The sequence below is a fragment of the Danio rerio genome, chromosome 5 (genome assembly GCF_049306965.1).
Source record: "Danio rerio strain Tuebingen ecotype United States chromosome 5, GRCz12tu, whole genome shotgun sequence".
NCBI classification, from domain to species: Eukaryota; Metazoa; Chordata; class Actinopteri; order Cypriniformes; family Danionidae; genus Danio; species Danio rerio.
The window spans coordinates 67935023-67953066 of NC_133180.1; the positions used below are offsets into that span (position 1 = coordinate 67935023).

Sequence of the window (18044 nt, forward strand, 5' to 3'; positions counted from 1 at the left end):
CACTGCATGCTACGGTTCTGTAAAATTCGTCATTGGCTTGGCTCACTTTGATTTTATTTTGCTTGTCTCAGATTGCATCTCCATTACTGTTTAGTACTGCTTTAAGTGTGTCGTTATCACTATAGTTGTGCCACCTCTACTTCCATGACTTACTGAAAACGTTTTTTTTTTTTTTTCCTTCATCCCATTCCCATTCGTCCTGCAACTAAGTATGGGTCGAATATAAGATTCTGACAGTATGATAATCTTGGATAAAAATATCACGGTATTGTGATTACTGCTCTAAAATATGTTTTTTTTAGCTGTCTGTAAAAAACTAAAATTTTTGTTGTGTGAATGCAAAATATTTTATTTTAACTTACATTTGACATATTTTGGAACTAAATATTTGGAGGCTAAATAATTGAAACGTCTGCTATCTTCATTAGTGTCAAAAACACAGATTTATTTACAACATGAAAAGGCATCTTTCTTTTCTTTGGATATAAAGTAAGCCACTGCACTGTTCAGACATATCTACTGTATATAGGATGTTGGTTTTCAGGTGTAAAAAGATTAGTTAAAATATGTGAAATAATATTACACACAGTATATCGTAGAAACTGTATAACAGAACATTTTTGTGATTTTAAAACCTTGACATTTCCAAACCCTGGTAAACCTAGTAACTGGTTATCATTCCATATCTACAACTAACAAGGGGAATGTCTGAACCTTTTTTTGTAACATAATGCTACCATTTCAGGCAGCTTTTTCTTCAAGTAGCATTAAACCAGCTATACAGTGCGATCCAAAAGCACAGCAGTGACTGCAGTTGACTGTTTAAATATGTCAGGATTCGTGTATCATGTCGCAAACGTAATCACGTTGGTTGTGACCATTTTCTCCGACCAATCGGTCATCAGCAGTGTGTATAGTGTCACATTTTGGTAATGGTACGGCTCGCTTAAAACCACACCTACGGTGGTACTAACAAAGCACCAAGTTAAATACTAGTTACATAGTAACATAGTGGGAATCCTACCAAACCGGACCATGTCATGCAGTAGAAAAGCCCTTCAAGTTTGTTATCTCTGAATTGATGAATAAGTCTTAAGCACCGGTTTTAAAATGTGTCCTTTTTTTTCAGGTCGCTCAAGTGTCAACTATCAGATTCAAGAGACTCGATCTCGGCTTTCCAAAACTGTAGACCAGATCTTGCGGGACAATGTGGCCCTGCCCTATTTCATTCAGTTCATGGAGACGCGCTCAGCCGAGCACCTGGTCCGCTTCTGGCTCGAGGCCGAAAGCTTTCGCTCCACCAGCTGGTCGCGGGTTAGGGCGCACAGCCTCAACTCAGTCAAACACAGCACCTTGGCTGAGCCCGCAGCTGCCCTGGGATCACCAGACTCGCCTGACTCCCCAAACCACTCCAGCAGACCTTTAAATCTGGATGAGGGAGATGAAGAGGATGCTTTCTCCTCTAGGACGTCCTCCAGACCACACACCCCCAGTCCCCAGGACACTAACTCTCACAGTGGGGCTCTGATGAGCCACAGAGACTCTGTTAGCTTTGATGGGACGGCTCAGCCCGGGACTCTTCAATTGCAGCCTGCGCTCCGATCAGAAACACCCACCAGACAGACCTCGTCCAGGACGGGCACACCAGTCAAAGGCCTTCGTGAGCTCTCCGACAAACTTATGAAGAGTGAGTATCATTTTTGACAACCTCATTAACTTTCCACTGAGGATGGTTGCTGCGCGATATATATATTCTGTGCTTTAATATTGTATTTTAAGATCTCGTGAAATTAAAATGAAACATTTTAGGTCTGTTAGTTCTGGGGAAATTTATATGCTAGTGCGTTTCAAAACAGTGACAAAATCTGTGTTTAGAAAACATAAACCTGATATAATCATCTAAAACTTGGAGTTTATCACTTCCACCCACAGATATTTACATTAGATGTCACGTACGCTAGAAATGCGTCAATAGAACAGCCATTTTAGTACAGGGTAGGGCTCCTTTGAAATGAATGTGGAGGACTGGCCATTGAGAGCCTGTCGTATATTCACATATATACATATATCTATGATCAGCATACCTGTCAACATTGGGATGTGAAAATAAGGGATATGCCCACCATAATAAGGGATTTCCCCAACAACCCCCCCCCCCCCCCCCCAAATAAAATCCCCAAATTACTAAATATGTTCATTCATATGTTCAATGTTTCATTGTAAATAAACAGTTAAATAGTCATGTAATATGTTTTAAAATTATTAACAAAAGAGAAATAAATATATAGATTAGCAGCAAATACATTAGCAAACAGTTCAGCTTATTAAAATTAATAGCTATTATAATGACATAGAGTCAAACTATTAAATCTCATTAGCCATTTCTCCACTGTATAACTTATACATTCTGATTAAAGAACAACGAAGGAATCTCTCATTTATTAAGTTTTTTTTTATTACATTGAATAACAGGTGTCACTTTAAAAATGCACACATCTAACGTTATAATGAAAGCATTCGCCTGCTTTCCCTACATTTTATGCTTATTTAAGGCCAAGATCGACATCCTTATATGTTATTATTATTATTAATTATGTGTGTATGTCTGTTTAAACACGCACCCAAAAGCCAGACTTTTTTCTCTCCGCTTCAAATCGCATGTACAGAATCTGTTTGGGAAACAGCATCTGTTTATCACTATGGAGCACGTCAGCTGACAGTCATGCACCATTATATGACTGTTTTGAGGATTGTATAGGATTGGCGACGGCACCTCCAATCAAAAGGAAATGGAATCGCGCCATTTTTAGTATTTATTTAAAAGTGTTTTCATTCCTAAACAAAGCGAAAGCACAGAAGACTCACGTTTTAAAGCATGGGGCAACCCCTGGTGGTTCGGCGGTATGGGTTGCGTATAGGGAGGCTCAGCTGTTTAGAGAAAGACCGAAAATATGGGATAAATACGGGAAAATACCTTTACTGGATGATAGCTGGATAGAACAGTAAAATACGGGAGAATCCCGGGAAAAACGGGAGGGTTGACAGGTAGGAGTTTTCCTAGTGGTAAGTAAACAAATATTTTTTTAAATTACGTAAAAAATGCAGTTTGATAACTCTGACATTTAAATAACGTCTTAGCTGAATATAAAAACACAGTATTTAAGCTTTACAGTTTGCAGCACATTAGTAATTTTCCCCTAGCCTGCATTTTAATCATCACTTTCAACAGAGAAACCCTAATATCTGTAATTCTGTACTTAACTCCAATGGGTTTTTCCATGCTTAGTGGCCTTTTACCATTACAACATATTCCTTTTGTATCGGACGATGACTTTTAATATCCATACGGCATTGGTTTTATAGCGCAGGCTTGGTAAATGATCCCATTTAGCATCTTGGCAGTGGTGCAAAATGAGCAGAAGTCAGGAGTTGAGTGTTCATTAATGGCTAATACAAAGAAGCTCCAGGCTGTAAAAGCAGTGAATGGAAAAAGCCAGTTGAGCCGAAAGACATCAAATCAGCTTAGAAGGAGAGTCAGATCCTATCAGCCCATGGCTTCTCTGCCGAGAGCCTTCGCTGTCTTAAAAGGGAACAAGTCTTTGTCCACTTCACTGCGTTTTATAAGGCTGGTGCTAGGTTTTCAGAGCACCTCAGATGGATTTTATGAAAAGTGCTTCAACATTTAAAACATGCTCTGATGAGATTCCTCATCTCATAGACCCCCATTAAACTCAAACACTGTTAACATCAGTCTTGCTTCTAATGGCTGATCAGCAGTCGTTCCATCTGTATTTGCCCTGAAATAGCCTCTGATGTGATATTATTTAGACAACATTTCAGTAAATAAAAATGTAACATTGTTCTATAGTTTTGTCAGTACCCATGAAATTTTTTTATTAAATTTAATTTATGTTTATTTCTATAGCGCTTTTACAATGTAAATTGTATCAAAGCAGCTTAACATGAAAGTTCTAGTAAATTGAAAGCGTGTCAGTCCAGTTTTTTAGAGTTGAAGTTCAGTTCAAGTCCAAACACTGAAGAGCAAATCCATCAATGCACAGCTTCATAGGTCCCAAACCATGCAAGCCAGGGGCGAGGAACAAAACTTTACCAATTGACGAAAGTGAAGGAAAAAACCTAGAGAGAAACCAGGCTCAGTTGGGCAAGACTATTTTTTTATCTGGCCAAACTTCTTGTGCAGAGCTGCAGTCTAGGCGCCGGAGGCTGGAGAACGTTGGACGTCCATCATGGAGAAGCTGCAGGTGTTTAGACTGACCCAAGGGATGAATGCGTAGACTCGTTTGTCACCGGGTCTTTTAGGATAGTCCCATGCTCTCCTCTTCTCCATGACCCCCATAGCATCCACTCAGGATTCGATCTGGTCCAGGATTATTGATACCTCTTAAGGCCCGTTTTCACTGAGTGGTACGGTACGGTTCGGTACGCTTTTATGACCCTTTCCACTGTGAAAAAATACCAAAAAGTGAACCGTACCGTACTACTCTTTGGGTACCCTTTTGAAATGGTACCTAGCATAACAAAAGGGTACCAAAAAGCGGAGCTAGATGTGCAGTTGAATGCTATTGGTCACTAGCACGTACACGAGCAGGAGAATGAAAACAAAGGAAGCATATTTTTATTGTTTATATACGTTTATTAAAATATAAACATTTATTTTACCACAGTTTTACCTCATCTATTGCTCCTGACGACGCTTGCATTTAAACGGCATTTCGTTTTACACTTGTACAAGTACATAAATGCTAGCGTTTATTTAACTGATTATATTTTAACTAAATTATCGATGCTGTAAAGAAACCCTATGAAGAGACACGCTTTAAATAGGAAAATTAACAAAATCCTATGCTAATAGTCTCGACCCTATGCTAAATGCTCGACCCAAAGATCAACTTGTAAAATGAGCCTATTTCCATTAGGTGTTCCTTTTAAAAACCTTGTTCCACTATAAATTAATTTGAACAGTTTTGTGCTTTGGAAGCTTTCAATGCACAAATATTTGTGTGTATGTGTGTGCTGCGTGCATATATGCACAATGCTGAAATTCAATACATACATGAACATATATAATACTGTCTAATATAAAAAGTAAGTCTCTGACAAGCACTCTGACATGGTCTTCATGGTGAAATATGTCCATCCTGTATTTGAGTTTGATATTAATGTTTAACAAGCTGTAGACATTAGATTTGTCCCTGGGCCTTTGCTCGAAGTGTCCGAGTCATTTGTTTGATTAATAGTGACACTTAAGCACACACGGCGCTTTGATGAATAGCTGTAACTGAAATGTGAATTAAAAGTCTGTGAAGAGGATGTTTGCTGTGAGAAGAGTGTGAAATGTCCTTCAACTTTTTTTCTTCTGCATCCGATTTCATTGACTTTATATATGCATTTTTTCCAATTATTGTTTTTTATCATTGTTTTGTAGGTATAGAGAGAGATGCCGTTAACATTTTCACTAAGTACATATCTCCTGATGCTGCTAGACCAATTCCCATCACCGAACAGATACGCAACGACATTGTGGGTAAGAGAACTTCTTATCTCAGTGACCTCAGTGTTTAATGGCTGCTGATTGAGTGCTTCTCTGTGTTTGGACAAGATACTTATGTTTGTAGGAGATACTGGGTGATTAGAAAATGGGGGTTTGGTTTTATAGATTCATCCGCTGGAAGCTTGCTGTCTTTGAAGACCTTATTTTAATTAGTAACAAATTCTTGTGGCATATCTTCAATTGGCTGGAATAAGCTCTTTAGCATGTGAGCACTTCAAATCTGTGTACAATCCAAATTTACAATGTTTATTTTGCTGATGCACACTGTTATTCTTTAGGTGAATAATTAATCTGGATAAGTTAATCCACTGAATAATTATTTTTTTGATGATATTTGAAGTCTGACCATTTGCTTCTGTATTTGGAGTGGCGATTTTTTTTTTCTGTTGACGTCAGTTTGATGGCTTCAGCCACAATATTTTTAACCCCACAAGTCTTACCGTTAGTTGGTGGTGGGTAAAGCGAGGCTTCGTGAAACACTGAAACAGTCGAAGCAAATGTGTCGAAGCTTCGAAACGTTTTGAAACTCCACTCTACAGTGACATCTAGTGGTCTTTTTTTATGTATTGCACTGAAACAGCTTCAGCAAAGAACAGTTGAACAAATTGAGGCATTAAACCCCACTTTGTATACTTGGTCCTTCAAGAAATTTAGTACAGTGGATTAGGTGTCAGACTACAATGCGGGGATAGTAGGTTCGAAGCCAGCCTGAATCAGTTGTTTTGAAATGCTTTAATACCAGTTGATAATGCTTTGCTCTTGTATCGTTTTGTTTCAACATTGGTCTGATATCCGAATAAACAATTTGTGAATAAATATGTCGTGTTTTGGTCTTAAAACAGGGTTGTTGCTAGATCAGAAACAGTGGCCTGAAGTTATCATGAATTATTTATATTATTCGTTAAATTTCCCATTTATGGTATTTTATTAATGTCTACCCAAACCCTGAACCCAACCATACTGTAAAAATATTTATTATCGTTTTACAGTGTTACAAAAATGATCCTAAATTGATGGCGTAACTGCAGCTGTATCCTATTTAGGCTACACAAAACAGAAACATGATTAAAATAGTCCTTTAGGCCATAAGAGACAGAGTTTTTTTCTTGACCTTGGCAGCCAAATGCAGACCTGTCAGGTCTCGAAACGCTTCTAAGCTGATCGATGCTTTGAATCGCTTTAGTCACGTGACTAGGTGTTTCGAAACACTTTTTTATTCACGTGACCTGGGTGCTTCGGATCATGCTTCGGTGCAGTGTTTCGAAACACTTGCGCTTCGGGATCTCGACACTGTGTCGAAACATCAGTTTCACGTCAGCCATCCCTACCGTTAGTTTGCTATGAGAGAATGATGAGAAAACCACGCCCCCTACTCAATATTCAGTTTCAGTTGGAAGTACATCAGCATACTGAACTAAAAGTCTTAGCAACTTCTGGTTCATGCAGACTTTAAACATGTTTAGAGTTTTAAGCATATTTTAGACACTTTTTTTCCTTGTGTTAGCAAAAATCTGTGGGGAGGACGGCCAGGTGGACCCAAACTGCTTCGTCATTGCACAATCTGTTGTGTTCTCCATCATTGACCAACAGTAAGTAATTTTAGTCACAATATCGTTCACAAATGTTGCTGTCATTTTTGTGTGGGTTTATCGCTCTTTGCATACAGTTTGCTGAAAATTAGCTTTGAATATACTCCGTCTATCTCAGATGTCCAAACTTGGGCCCGCGGGCCAAAGTTGGACCATAGTATTCGTGATTTGGCTCACCACCTCATATGAGAAGGATCGGGAAGGTTGCGGCTAGGGATGTAATTGATCACGGTCAATCCGTGATTCGTATGGATTACAACGCATGGTTCGGAACACACGAGACCCGCAGATTAATACATATTTTTACTTGTAGATTAATCCTAAATTTCAAACAATCACAGAGAGATCACCACTCACGTCATTTAAATTACATGTATGATAGCATTTAGGCTTTATTGTTAAATAAATTCATGACGGAAAAAGTTGTGATAGGTTATTCCGGGTGTGGTTGGTTTCTTAGGTTATTAAAGGTGATTTCTGTTACTACTTGTTTAGCATGCGTTAATGCATTCAGTGTAAGCTGCACGATTAATCATTAAAAGATTGAGATCTTAACACCCACGCAACAAATCATAAATGATGGTGATTTGCATGTTTATTTTATCTTCATAATGCTCAAAAATGTATGCAATTACAATGGCAGCAATTACAATATTTTACCAATAGGTGGCCATCAAAAAATATGCCACTGAATAATTGTACAAAAATGATCTAGCAATGAAAAAGGAATTTTTATGAGTAGCAAAATCATTTGCTGAAAATTAGACTAAAAATAAATATGAGTTGTACAAATTTGTACATAATGTTTCTTCTACAATTAACATGATCAGCAACACTTTTAACAGTGAATTTCTCACAGTACACTGAATATTTTACTATTTATTTTTATTCAGCTGATTATTTCTTCATTTTATTTTCAATTAAATTACAGGTTCTAAGTTCTGTTTGTTAAAACCAAAAGTGTCTTGCAGTACTGTTTTTGTAGTAAATGAAAAGTAAATTACATTTGTCTCCCCCCCTTTTTGGCTGATCCAAAAAGTGACAAAAAACCACCATGTGATCCGAACCTGTGAGATTGGTGGTCCGTTAAACCACTAGTTGGGGTGTATGCCTTTATAAGAGATCGTAATTTATAATTTAAAGTAACTTTTTTTGTTTGTTTTACTCCTGAGCTACTGGAAATAAATGTTTAAATTAAATGATGTAATTGAATCAGATTTTACTGATAGACTGATAGAGGACAATGCATAAGACATTGGTGAGCAATTCAAGGCAAAAAATGGGTGCAGCTTGACTAGTGTACCTCCATTCTGTTATAAATGGGATTGTTTGTTTGCTGTAATAAGTTCATTATAAAAAGTAAAATATTGATAATATAAAGTAATGTTTTCTATTTATTTTAAGTCGGGGTGGGTGAAATATCTTGAATAGTTTTATCTTATTGCATTAAGATAATACATTTTTATTTTTATGGCTTTTAAAAAAATTATTACTCATTTAATTGACATTAAGACATTTAACAGAAATTGGCTTATCCAGCTTCTTTTCTTCCTGCACTTAAAAATGTCTGGCATCCCTTTCGCAGGCACTTTACTGAGTTTTTGCGCAGCCATTATTTCTGTAAGTACCAGATCGAGGTGCTGACCAGCGGTTCGGTGTTCCTGGCGGACATCCTCTTTTGCGAATCAGCCCTCTTCTACTTCTCTGAGGTGAGGACACTCTTAAAGGAATGAATGCAACTTTAAATATGGTTAACTTGTAGTTAACTGAAATATATGTGAAGATATCCTTTTTAGATGCATTTTAAATTATATATGTATAGATGTTGCATAATATATGACGTGCTTTACTTTTTAAACGTGCTTCAAAATTGGATTTTAAGTGTTTTATGTGTCCTGATATTATGTGTCCCGTTTGAAGTTAAATTTATGCATGGAGCTGTCTAAGCACAGGAAATATGCTGAGCTCGACAGTCTGCCCAAAACCTGTTTCTAACTGTACCAAAAGTGCAAGTGTGCGTATAAATTGATGGATTTCTGATCCAAGTGCATTTGAAGTGGCAAGGGATTATAAAGTGGGATTGAAACCTAATTCAAAGTGTGTGTGTGTGTGTGTGTGTGTGTGTGTGTGTGTGTGTGTGTGTGTGTGTGTGTGTGCGTGTGTGCGTGTGTGCGTGTGTGCGTGTGTGCGTGTGTGCGTGTGCGCGTGTGCGTGTGTGCGTGCGTTCCAATGCAGTACATGGAAAAGGAGGATGCGATGAACGTGCTGCAGTTCTGGCTGGCTGCAGAAAATTTTCAAGATCAGTTGGCTGCCAAAAAAGGCCAGTATGATGGACAGGAAGCCCAGAATGATGCAATGATCCTCTATGACAAGTACGTACGTTTTGAACTTCAGTTCAATTTAGCCTACTATTAGGGATGGTCGTCAAATTGGAAAGTCATACATAAATTGAGTTTTTAATTGTTATGTTAAATGATGGTACTATGAAAAAGAGAAAAACTTTGGATAACTTCTCTTTTTTGTGCAACTATTTAATAATAATGAAGTAAAATAAAAGCATTTTTCCATTTTAGAAAAGTTAATTTTGTTGGTAGTTGATTTAAATTTGTCTGATCGTCTAGAAATTATTGTCTTTTTGCGGTCATGAGCGGAATGAACCGACAACTTATTCAGCAAATGATTTACGCTGCGGATGCCCTCCCAGCTGCAACTCATCACTGGGAAACATCCATACACACTCATTCACATGCATACACTACAGTCAATTTTAGCATACCCAATTCACCCGTTCACATGTTTTTGGGCTTGTGGGGGAAACCGGAGCACCCGGAGGAAACTCACGTGAACACGGGGAGAACATGCAAACTCCACACAGAAATGCCAACTGACCTGGCTGAGGCTCGAACCACCTTCTTGCTGTGAGGTGACAGCGTAATCCACTGCTCCACCATATCGCCTGTTGTCAATCATTCAGATGGTATTTTCCTAAAATGTTACTAATCCATTGCAAAGCTGTATTAAGACTTACAGTAAAACAGTAACACTGTATAATTTTGTTTCAGTGTTTCAAAGAAAGAAAATAAAATAGTAGAATGGCCCAGCCAATCACCTGACTTGAATCCAATAGAAAAACAAAAATAAAGATTAGATTAGGTACAGTACAGTGCATCCATAAAGTATTCATAGCGCTTCACTTTTTCACATTTTTATGTTACAGCCTTATTCCAAAATTCATTAAATTAACTTATTTTCTCAATTCTACACACAATACCCCTTAAGCCTGATTTATACTTCTGCGTCAAGTGACCGGCGTAACCCACGGCGCATGCAACGCAATGCACGCTGTTTCTGTTGGTCTACATTAACACTTACGAAACGGTAGTTGGCAGTGAGGTTTAAATCTTCCTCTGTGTCGAGTTTCTTCGCTGCTGTTTTGCTTTTCTGAACACTTCCGGGATGAACAAGTGGCTCAAACTCGCTCATTTTGATGCAGGAACCGGCGGACGTGCAACAACTTTAACTATGAGGTAAACACAAAACAAAACTTTCCATCAGGAGCTCCTTCACGGGACTCCACACTTGTAAGTTAAACAATCGCTCGCGCCATTCGCGCGGCTCTCGGTCCCGCCCAGACTCGTCAGCGCTACCAAGCAGACCTATCACAGAGCTTACGCTACGCGTTGTTGCGACGTGTAGTTACATTTTTTGAGGGGTGTAAGTCAGCGACGCTGATGGCCACGGCGATGGGCTATGCGCCAGCGCCGTAGCATACACCGGCGTTTGACGCGGAAGTATAAATCAGCCTTTAATGACAATGTGAAAAGATTTTTTGCAATTGTTGCAAATTTATCAAAAATAAAAATCCCTGAAAGATCACATGTAAATCAGTATTCACAGTCTTTGCCGTGAAGCTCTAAATCAGGGGTCACCAATCTCGGTCCTGGAGGGCCGGTGTCCCTGCTGGGTTTAGCTCCAACTTGCCTCAACACACCTGCCTGGATGTTTCAAGTATACCTAGTAAGACCTTAGCTGCATCCCAAATGGCACACTATACACTATGCACTCATGCACTATGTACTTATGCACTTACACACTCAACAGGAAAGTATATGTATGTAGTGTTGTCCCAAATGGCACACTAATGTTTTTTTACTAAGCGGAAATTCAAACCGTTTCCCTGATGACGTTTGACGGTTGCCAAATCATTGAAATAAATGACCAAACTATCAAGTAAAACCTGCCGTGAGTATTGCCGCATTCACCATCGGGAGGCGCTATAATCACTCTCGTAAAAGAATTTTGCTTTCACCATCCAAATTAAATAAAGTTATTCAACATGTGCGTCCGATAGCTCCGCCCCTTCCGCTACGTAAGCAAACCTGCGGTCGTTGAGTGCGTGAAGTGTCCATCATACCACACTTCATTTTAGCGGCTGAATGAGTGCATCATCCGGGTAATTCAAGTGCTCTCATTATTTTTAGTGTTTTCAGTGTGAACGCACTACTTACACTATTTATACTACAAAATGGCGTAGAATAGTGCATAAGTATGCGATTTGGGACGCAGCTCCTGATTAGCTTGTTCAGGTGTGTTTGATTAGAGTTGGAGCTAAAATCTGTAGGGCACCGGCCCTTCAGGAACAAGTTTGGTGATCCCTGCTCTAAATTGAGCTCTGGTATATTCTGTCTCCACTGATCATTCTTGAGATGTTTCAGCAGCTTAATTGGAGTTCACCTGTGGTCAATTCAGTTGATTGGACATGATTTGAAAAGGCATACACCTGTCTATATAAGCTCCCAGGGTTGACATTGCATGTCAAAGCACAAACCATCCATGAAGAGAAAGGATTTGTCAGTAGACCTCCGAGACAGGATTGTCTCAAGGCTGGGGAAGGTTACAGAAAGATTTCTGCTGCTCTGAAAATTCCAATGAGCACAGTGGCCTCCATCATCCATAAGTGGAAGATGTTTTTAAACACCAGGGGCCTCATGTACGAAGACTTATGTGGAAATCATACTAAAACATTGCGTACGCACAAAGCTGTAAATGTGCGTACGCAGAAAAAAATTCAGATGTATGAAACACTGCGTACGCCGAGTCTCACGCATATTCTTTTGTACATCTGAATGAACGTGAAACTGAGCGTAACATGCACGAGCACGAAACCCCTCCCTGCCTCCTCCCCCGTATGAATATGCTAATGACTCTACTTTGGAAAAACCCAACGAAAAAGCAACGGCAAAAGCAGGCAAAAATAGAAACTTTGAACAGTGTGAATTGGAGGTGCTGCTTTCGGAGGTAGACCGGAGAAAAGCGGTGTTATTTGCAAGTTTGTTCTCCGGAATTAACAACAAAAGAAAAAAAATAGAGTGGGAGAGTTAAGCTGATGCGGTTAACACAGTTGGGTCTGAACATCGCACTGAGTGAATTATAAAAGAAATATTGTGATTCATAGGTGTAAACTGTTGCAGTATCCTTAACAGTCTCAGTGGCGCGCTTGTAAGACGCATGTGTGCATGTTTTGACACGTTCAAGCATGAACTTGGTTGGAATCCAGCGTCTGATAAACTCTTTCTTCTTTTTTCCCCCGCTACATATTAGATTTTGCTAACTATTTATCACGAGAAAGACAAGTAGGAATCATTAATAAGTTTGTACATCATATTTTATTTGCACATTTATTGAATGGAAATGTGTCTGATTCACGCATGCAAATTCATCTTCAGATAGTGTATTTATAGCAATGTGCGTGCAGTAGATAGCTCAGATTACATTGGGAAAACAGGCGACCGCTGCAAATTGTGCTTTAATGTTTAGCTGGTCAACTGTATGGTATGGAAACCTTATATACCTGCTAGAATAACCCGTCTCATACAGCTGCCATTGCAAGGCTCAGACACTTTGTAGAGAGGAATTTAACACAACTGCCTCTAGGAGTCGCCAATGGAAATAAAACAGACACGCACAAAAAATGTGCGTACGCCAGCCATAAAGCTGCCATGGAGCTGCGCACATTCCCACGTTCAGTTCATTGTTAGTAAATCCAAACGTGAGCGATTCTGAGCGTGAAACCTGGCGTACGCAAAGTTTTTGTGCGTACGCAGCGTTGATACATGAGGCCCCAGGACTCTCCCTAGAGCTGGCCAGTCATCTAAGCTAAGTAATCAGGGGAGAAGGGCCTTAGTCAGGGAGGTGATCAATAACCCGATGGTCACTCTGTCTGAGCTCCCATGTTCTTCTGTGGAGAGAGAAGAAACTTACAGAAGGACAACCATCTGTGCAGCAATCCACCAATCAGGCCTGTATAGTAGAGTGGCCAGACGGAAGCCACTCCCTGCCTGGAATTTATCAAAAGGCATATGATAGACTCTCAGACCACAAGAAACTAAATTCTCTGGTCTGATTGGACTAAAATTCTCTTTGGAGTGAATGCCAGGCGTTATGCTTGAAGAAAACCAGGCACCGCTCATCACCAGGCTAATACCATCCCTATAGTGAAGGATGGTGGCTGCAGCATCAAGCTGTGGGGATGTTTTTCAGCAGCAGGAACTGGAAGACTAGTCAGGATAGAGGGAAAGATGAATGCAGCAATGTACAGAGACATCCTGAATGAAATCCTGCCTCAGAGTGCTCTTGACCTCAGATTGGGGCAACAGTTTATCTTCCAGCAGGACAATGACCCAAAGCACACTGCCAAAATATCAATGGAGTGGCTTCACAACAACTCAGTGAATGTCCTTGTCTAGTGAGACTGTAATTTTGCTCATACCTCTTTTTACTGTTTACGATGTACCAAGCTCAAAATTGTTACTCTCGATAGACTCAACAAATCGTGTGATCTGTTTAGGTATTTTTCACTCCAAGCAACAAATCCGTTGGGTTTTGGTGACTCTGTACGGATGGAGATTGAATCTAATATCTGTCGAGAAGGCGGACCTCTTCCAGACTGCTTTAACACTCCACTGAGACAGGCCTGGACCACCATGGAGAAGGTCAGTTATGTCGTCATAATACTTTACCAAAAAAAAATTAATTGGGATTGGCCCTGTGACTTTCCTAGTCAATGTTTCATGTTCTCTCAACCTCAGGTTTACATGCCAGGCTTTCTGTCAAGCAACCTTTACTACAAGTATTTAAGCGACCTTATTAACTCTGTACGGGTGGATGAGTTCATTGGAGGAAATGCCAACACTCCGAACCAGGGCTGGACCCAGGAAGGCGAGCGCAACTCGAGCGTTACAGAAGGGTCACACGTCCAGGTGATTCTCTAGAGGCCCATGTTGCTCATTTTTATTAGGGTTCATTGACAATATGCTTGCACAAATGTTTTTTTTTTTTCCTGATGTTTCCATTTTTACGCTTTCAGTTGCAGCAAGGTACTAAAAAAGCAGCAATCAAGATCTTGAAGAACTTCGATGAGGCGATAACTGTGGACATCGCCAGTCTGGACCCTGAGTCTCTCTATCAGAGACCATATGCTGGGTGAGTCTGACACTCATACTACACTTCTTTTTTTTTTTCTTTTTTCTTTTTCTTTTTTTTTTTTTAAGAGATGAGGGGAAAAAAAAGAACAGAACAAAGTGGTTGTTGTAAGGGTTACAGAATCAAGTCATGATACGTTTCACATACATTATCACAAATTGTTTACAATGACATATTCAGACCATTTTTTTCAGTACTTGGTACACTTTTTTATCAAATCTTAGTTTAAAAGCGAATCTCTACATATAGTGTATTTCCTTTACAACTCCTATCCATTGAGCCCGTGTTGGAGGGTCAGCCTGTAACCATTTTTGAGTTATGGCTTTTCTGCTACTTACCAATAGGATTTGAATTAGGTACTTGTCAATAGTTGGAATAACTTCTGGTATTTTCCCAAGGTATAATGTTATTAATGAGTAGTCCAATTCTTTTCCAGTTATCTTTTTCATACTACACTTCTAGTCACTAGGTTGATGGATCATAAGAATATACAGTAAGTAAGAGTAATAGTAAGGATTCGTCATTATTTTATCATGTTTTAATGCACTGAACCATTTGCGCATCATTGAGAAAGAAAACAAATATGTTAATTATCAGTTTCTGTTAACTTATTTATGAGTTTTTGTTTGTTTGGTTTAATTTACTCTTTCAAAATGCATTATGATCTTGATCTCAGCTCTGTTTGTGTTCCAAGTACATGTTTGTATTTAAAAAGTCCATATTGGTATCCTAAAATTATATGATTGTTTCTAAAGTGTATATATTAGTCACTTTAAGTACAAAAGTGTTCTCTTTGACACACTTGAAAAGGTGCTTACCCCTTGTGACAGCTTTTGTACCTTTATTTTAGAGTGTAGATTACAACAACAGTTGAGATATTTTCAAAAGGTCTTATTTTACATTTTTATTTTTTACAAGTTATTTTAGTGTTGTTGTTTTTTCCAGTTTAATACTGTTTTTTTTATTATTCAAATTTGTTTATTTTCTTTAATAATTTATCAGTACGCTCAGTTTACACATTTTTACTTCCTTTTATTTTACCCTTTCCTGTCCCCTCCCCAACAGCATCAGTTACAGTAATTACATGCTGCCAATAAATATATATATATATATATATATATATATATATATATATATATATATATATATATATATATATATATATATATATGTATATGTGTGTATGTATATATATATATATATATATATATATATATATATATATATATATGTATATGTACAATATAAACATAAGCCTCAAAAGTACATTAAAAGTACATAAAAACTTTTAAAAGTACATAAAAAAAGCCTCAAAAGTATATTACGTTGTCCAATAGCTGCAATATTATAACTTTAGGTCCTGCTTGCCACTTGTGTGGGCGGAGTAAAACACAAGAGTGAAGAGGCTGTACAAGTTCTGATATTGCAGAATATCGTACGGCTATCAGCCAGTCAGATTCGAGAACCAGACAGAACTATTTTATAAATTTATATATACAACAGTTCTGTCTGGTTCTTGAATCTGATTGGCTGATAGCCGTGCAATATTCTTCCAGTAGCAGCACTTGTCCAGCCTCCTTACCCTTCACCCTTGTATTACTCCACCCACATACAGCAACAAGCAGAGGACACTCTACAGTGTCAAAGTGACAAATACTGCAGCTGTTGCACAACATAATGTACTTTTGATGCTTTTTTAGACGAGAACGTAGTTGTTTAGATTGCAACCATGCAGTTTATTTATAAGAATAGTGCCTATTTTAAAATATTTATCATTTTGAGAGGCAGCGCGTTCCTTTAGCAAAGACAGTTGACGATGTTCATCCACAAGATGGCAACAGAGACCGCATAATAAGCGTAATTTCAAACTTCAGCTGATCAAATCATTATTAAACATATAAATTACTTTCTATGTTGATCTCTCTGTTTTGTATGTTGAAGTGCTGCATTTATACCATAGTAATGTTGTGATCTCCCTTTATGCAACAGAAAAATCCTGGGAGATATCTCTGTAGACTGATGGTATTTCATGTTGTTCAGCTTTACTTTTTTCCCCTAATTTTAAAATGTGAGCAAAATTACCTGTTTTGTCATCAATTTAGACATTACGCTAGAGAATCTTTCAAACACTAGCCCTGAAGTGATGTTGGCAAAGTAGCAACGGCTTCCGCTGTTCTGACGTCAGCTGCAGATGTAAAGGAGTAGTGGAAGAAAGTAGTTCCTCATACAAAAGGGTTTTTGAGACTCACAAGAATATGCCGTTGAACTGTTGTATAAATGCAATATCACACCCATAGCAATATATACATACGCAGATGCAATTATTGTATGTTTCTTTTTTGTTTTTAACAGTATAATGCTTTCTGATAACTTAATAACAATTCTGAGTTTTTATTTGTGGCATGAACAAGTAAAAGCCTCTCTAAAGAATGATCCTTTTTGCTGATGTTTATCATGTTATACACAAAACAATTCATTCAGACCCAGCTTCAGTCTTTCTTGCTTTTATCTCAGAAGAATGACCTTTGGAAAGGTGAATGAGCTGGGCCAGTTCATCAGAGAGGCTGAGCCAGAACCAGACGTGAAGAAGTCCAAGGGTACGACACCACACACACACACACACACACACACACACACACACACACACACACATACACACACACACTGACTCTTAAAGAATGTTTTCTTCCCTCAGACACACACGCACTCTTGCACATGTTGTGTATTCTGTGAGTTGGCTCTCGGTTATGAGTGACTTGTGCTTGAAGAGCTTTTGTAGTCTTCAGTTTGAGAGTGGAGAGGGTGTTGCCATGGCGATAAGTAGCCGGTGATGTGTGTGATTGCTGTGAAGAGCAGTGAAAAAAGCAGGATTCGCAGCTCTGTCCCGCTCGCTCACACTCTCGCTTTGTTCTCTTCCTAACAGGTTCCATGTTTTCTCTAGCAATGAAGAAATGGGTTCAAGGAAACTCAGATGAGGTGTGCTCCTGGCTTTTGCTTTCAAATTACATATACAATAATTATTTTATAAGTGGTCATGATGTGGATTTATTTATTTTTTTATATGTGTTTTGAGGTTCACTTATAGTGTTAATAAAGTTGTGATGTTATTTTGATTTCACATGTCATGAACAGGGCCAGACGGAATCTGCTGACCATTTTTGCTATTTCTGCTGAGAATTTTTTTAAAAATCTGCTGATTTCTGCGGAATTATTTTGAGAGTATCCAGCGGAGTATCATAACTAAAACCTTAATATATTAAATAAAAAGTAATAAATTACTGAAAAAAACTGAATAAATTCATATTTACACTTTTACTCAAGTAAATAAATAGAATAAATAATGGGGTAAAAATCTCCAGAAATCTGCGGAAAATCTGCGGAATTCTGTGTGCGCAGATTCT

General features: G+C 38.5%; 2 protein-coding genes across 6 annotated transcripts in view; both read left to right on the forward strand.

Moving 5' to 3' along the window:
- Nucleotides 1-18044, forward strand: part of lrwd1 (leucine-rich repeats and WD repeat domain containing 1) — a 779065-nt gene that overhangs the window by 563911 nt on the left and 197110 nt on the right. The window lies entirely within an intron of this gene.
- akap10 (A kinase (PRKA) anchor protein 10) overlaps nt 1-18044 on the forward strand; it is a 36107-nt gene that overhangs the window by 14611 nt on the left and 3452 nt on the right. For 2 of the 4 annotated variants that reach the window (XM_005165576.6, XM_009301915.5), the window contains exons 4-13: nt 1130-1687; nt 5447-5545; nt 7077-7161; nt 8747-8870; nt 9397-9533; nt 14009-14153; nt 14250-14420; nt 14528-14643; nt 17158-17240; nt 17567-17619. In XM_005165576.6, coding sequence (XP_005165633.1) covers nt 1130-1687; nt 5447-5545; nt 7077-7161; nt 8747-8870; nt 9397-9533; nt 14009-14153; nt 14250-14420; nt 14528-14643; nt 17158-17240; nt 17567-17619 — 1571 coding nt within the window. The remainder of the gene's footprint in view (nt 1-1129; nt 1688-5446; nt 5546-7076; nt 7162-8746; nt 8871-9396; nt 9534-14008; nt 14154-14249; nt 14421-14527; nt 14644-17157; nt 17241-17566; nt 17620-18044) is intronic. The other 2 variants (XM_005165577.6, XM_068221544.2) reach the window with 1 other exon arrangement.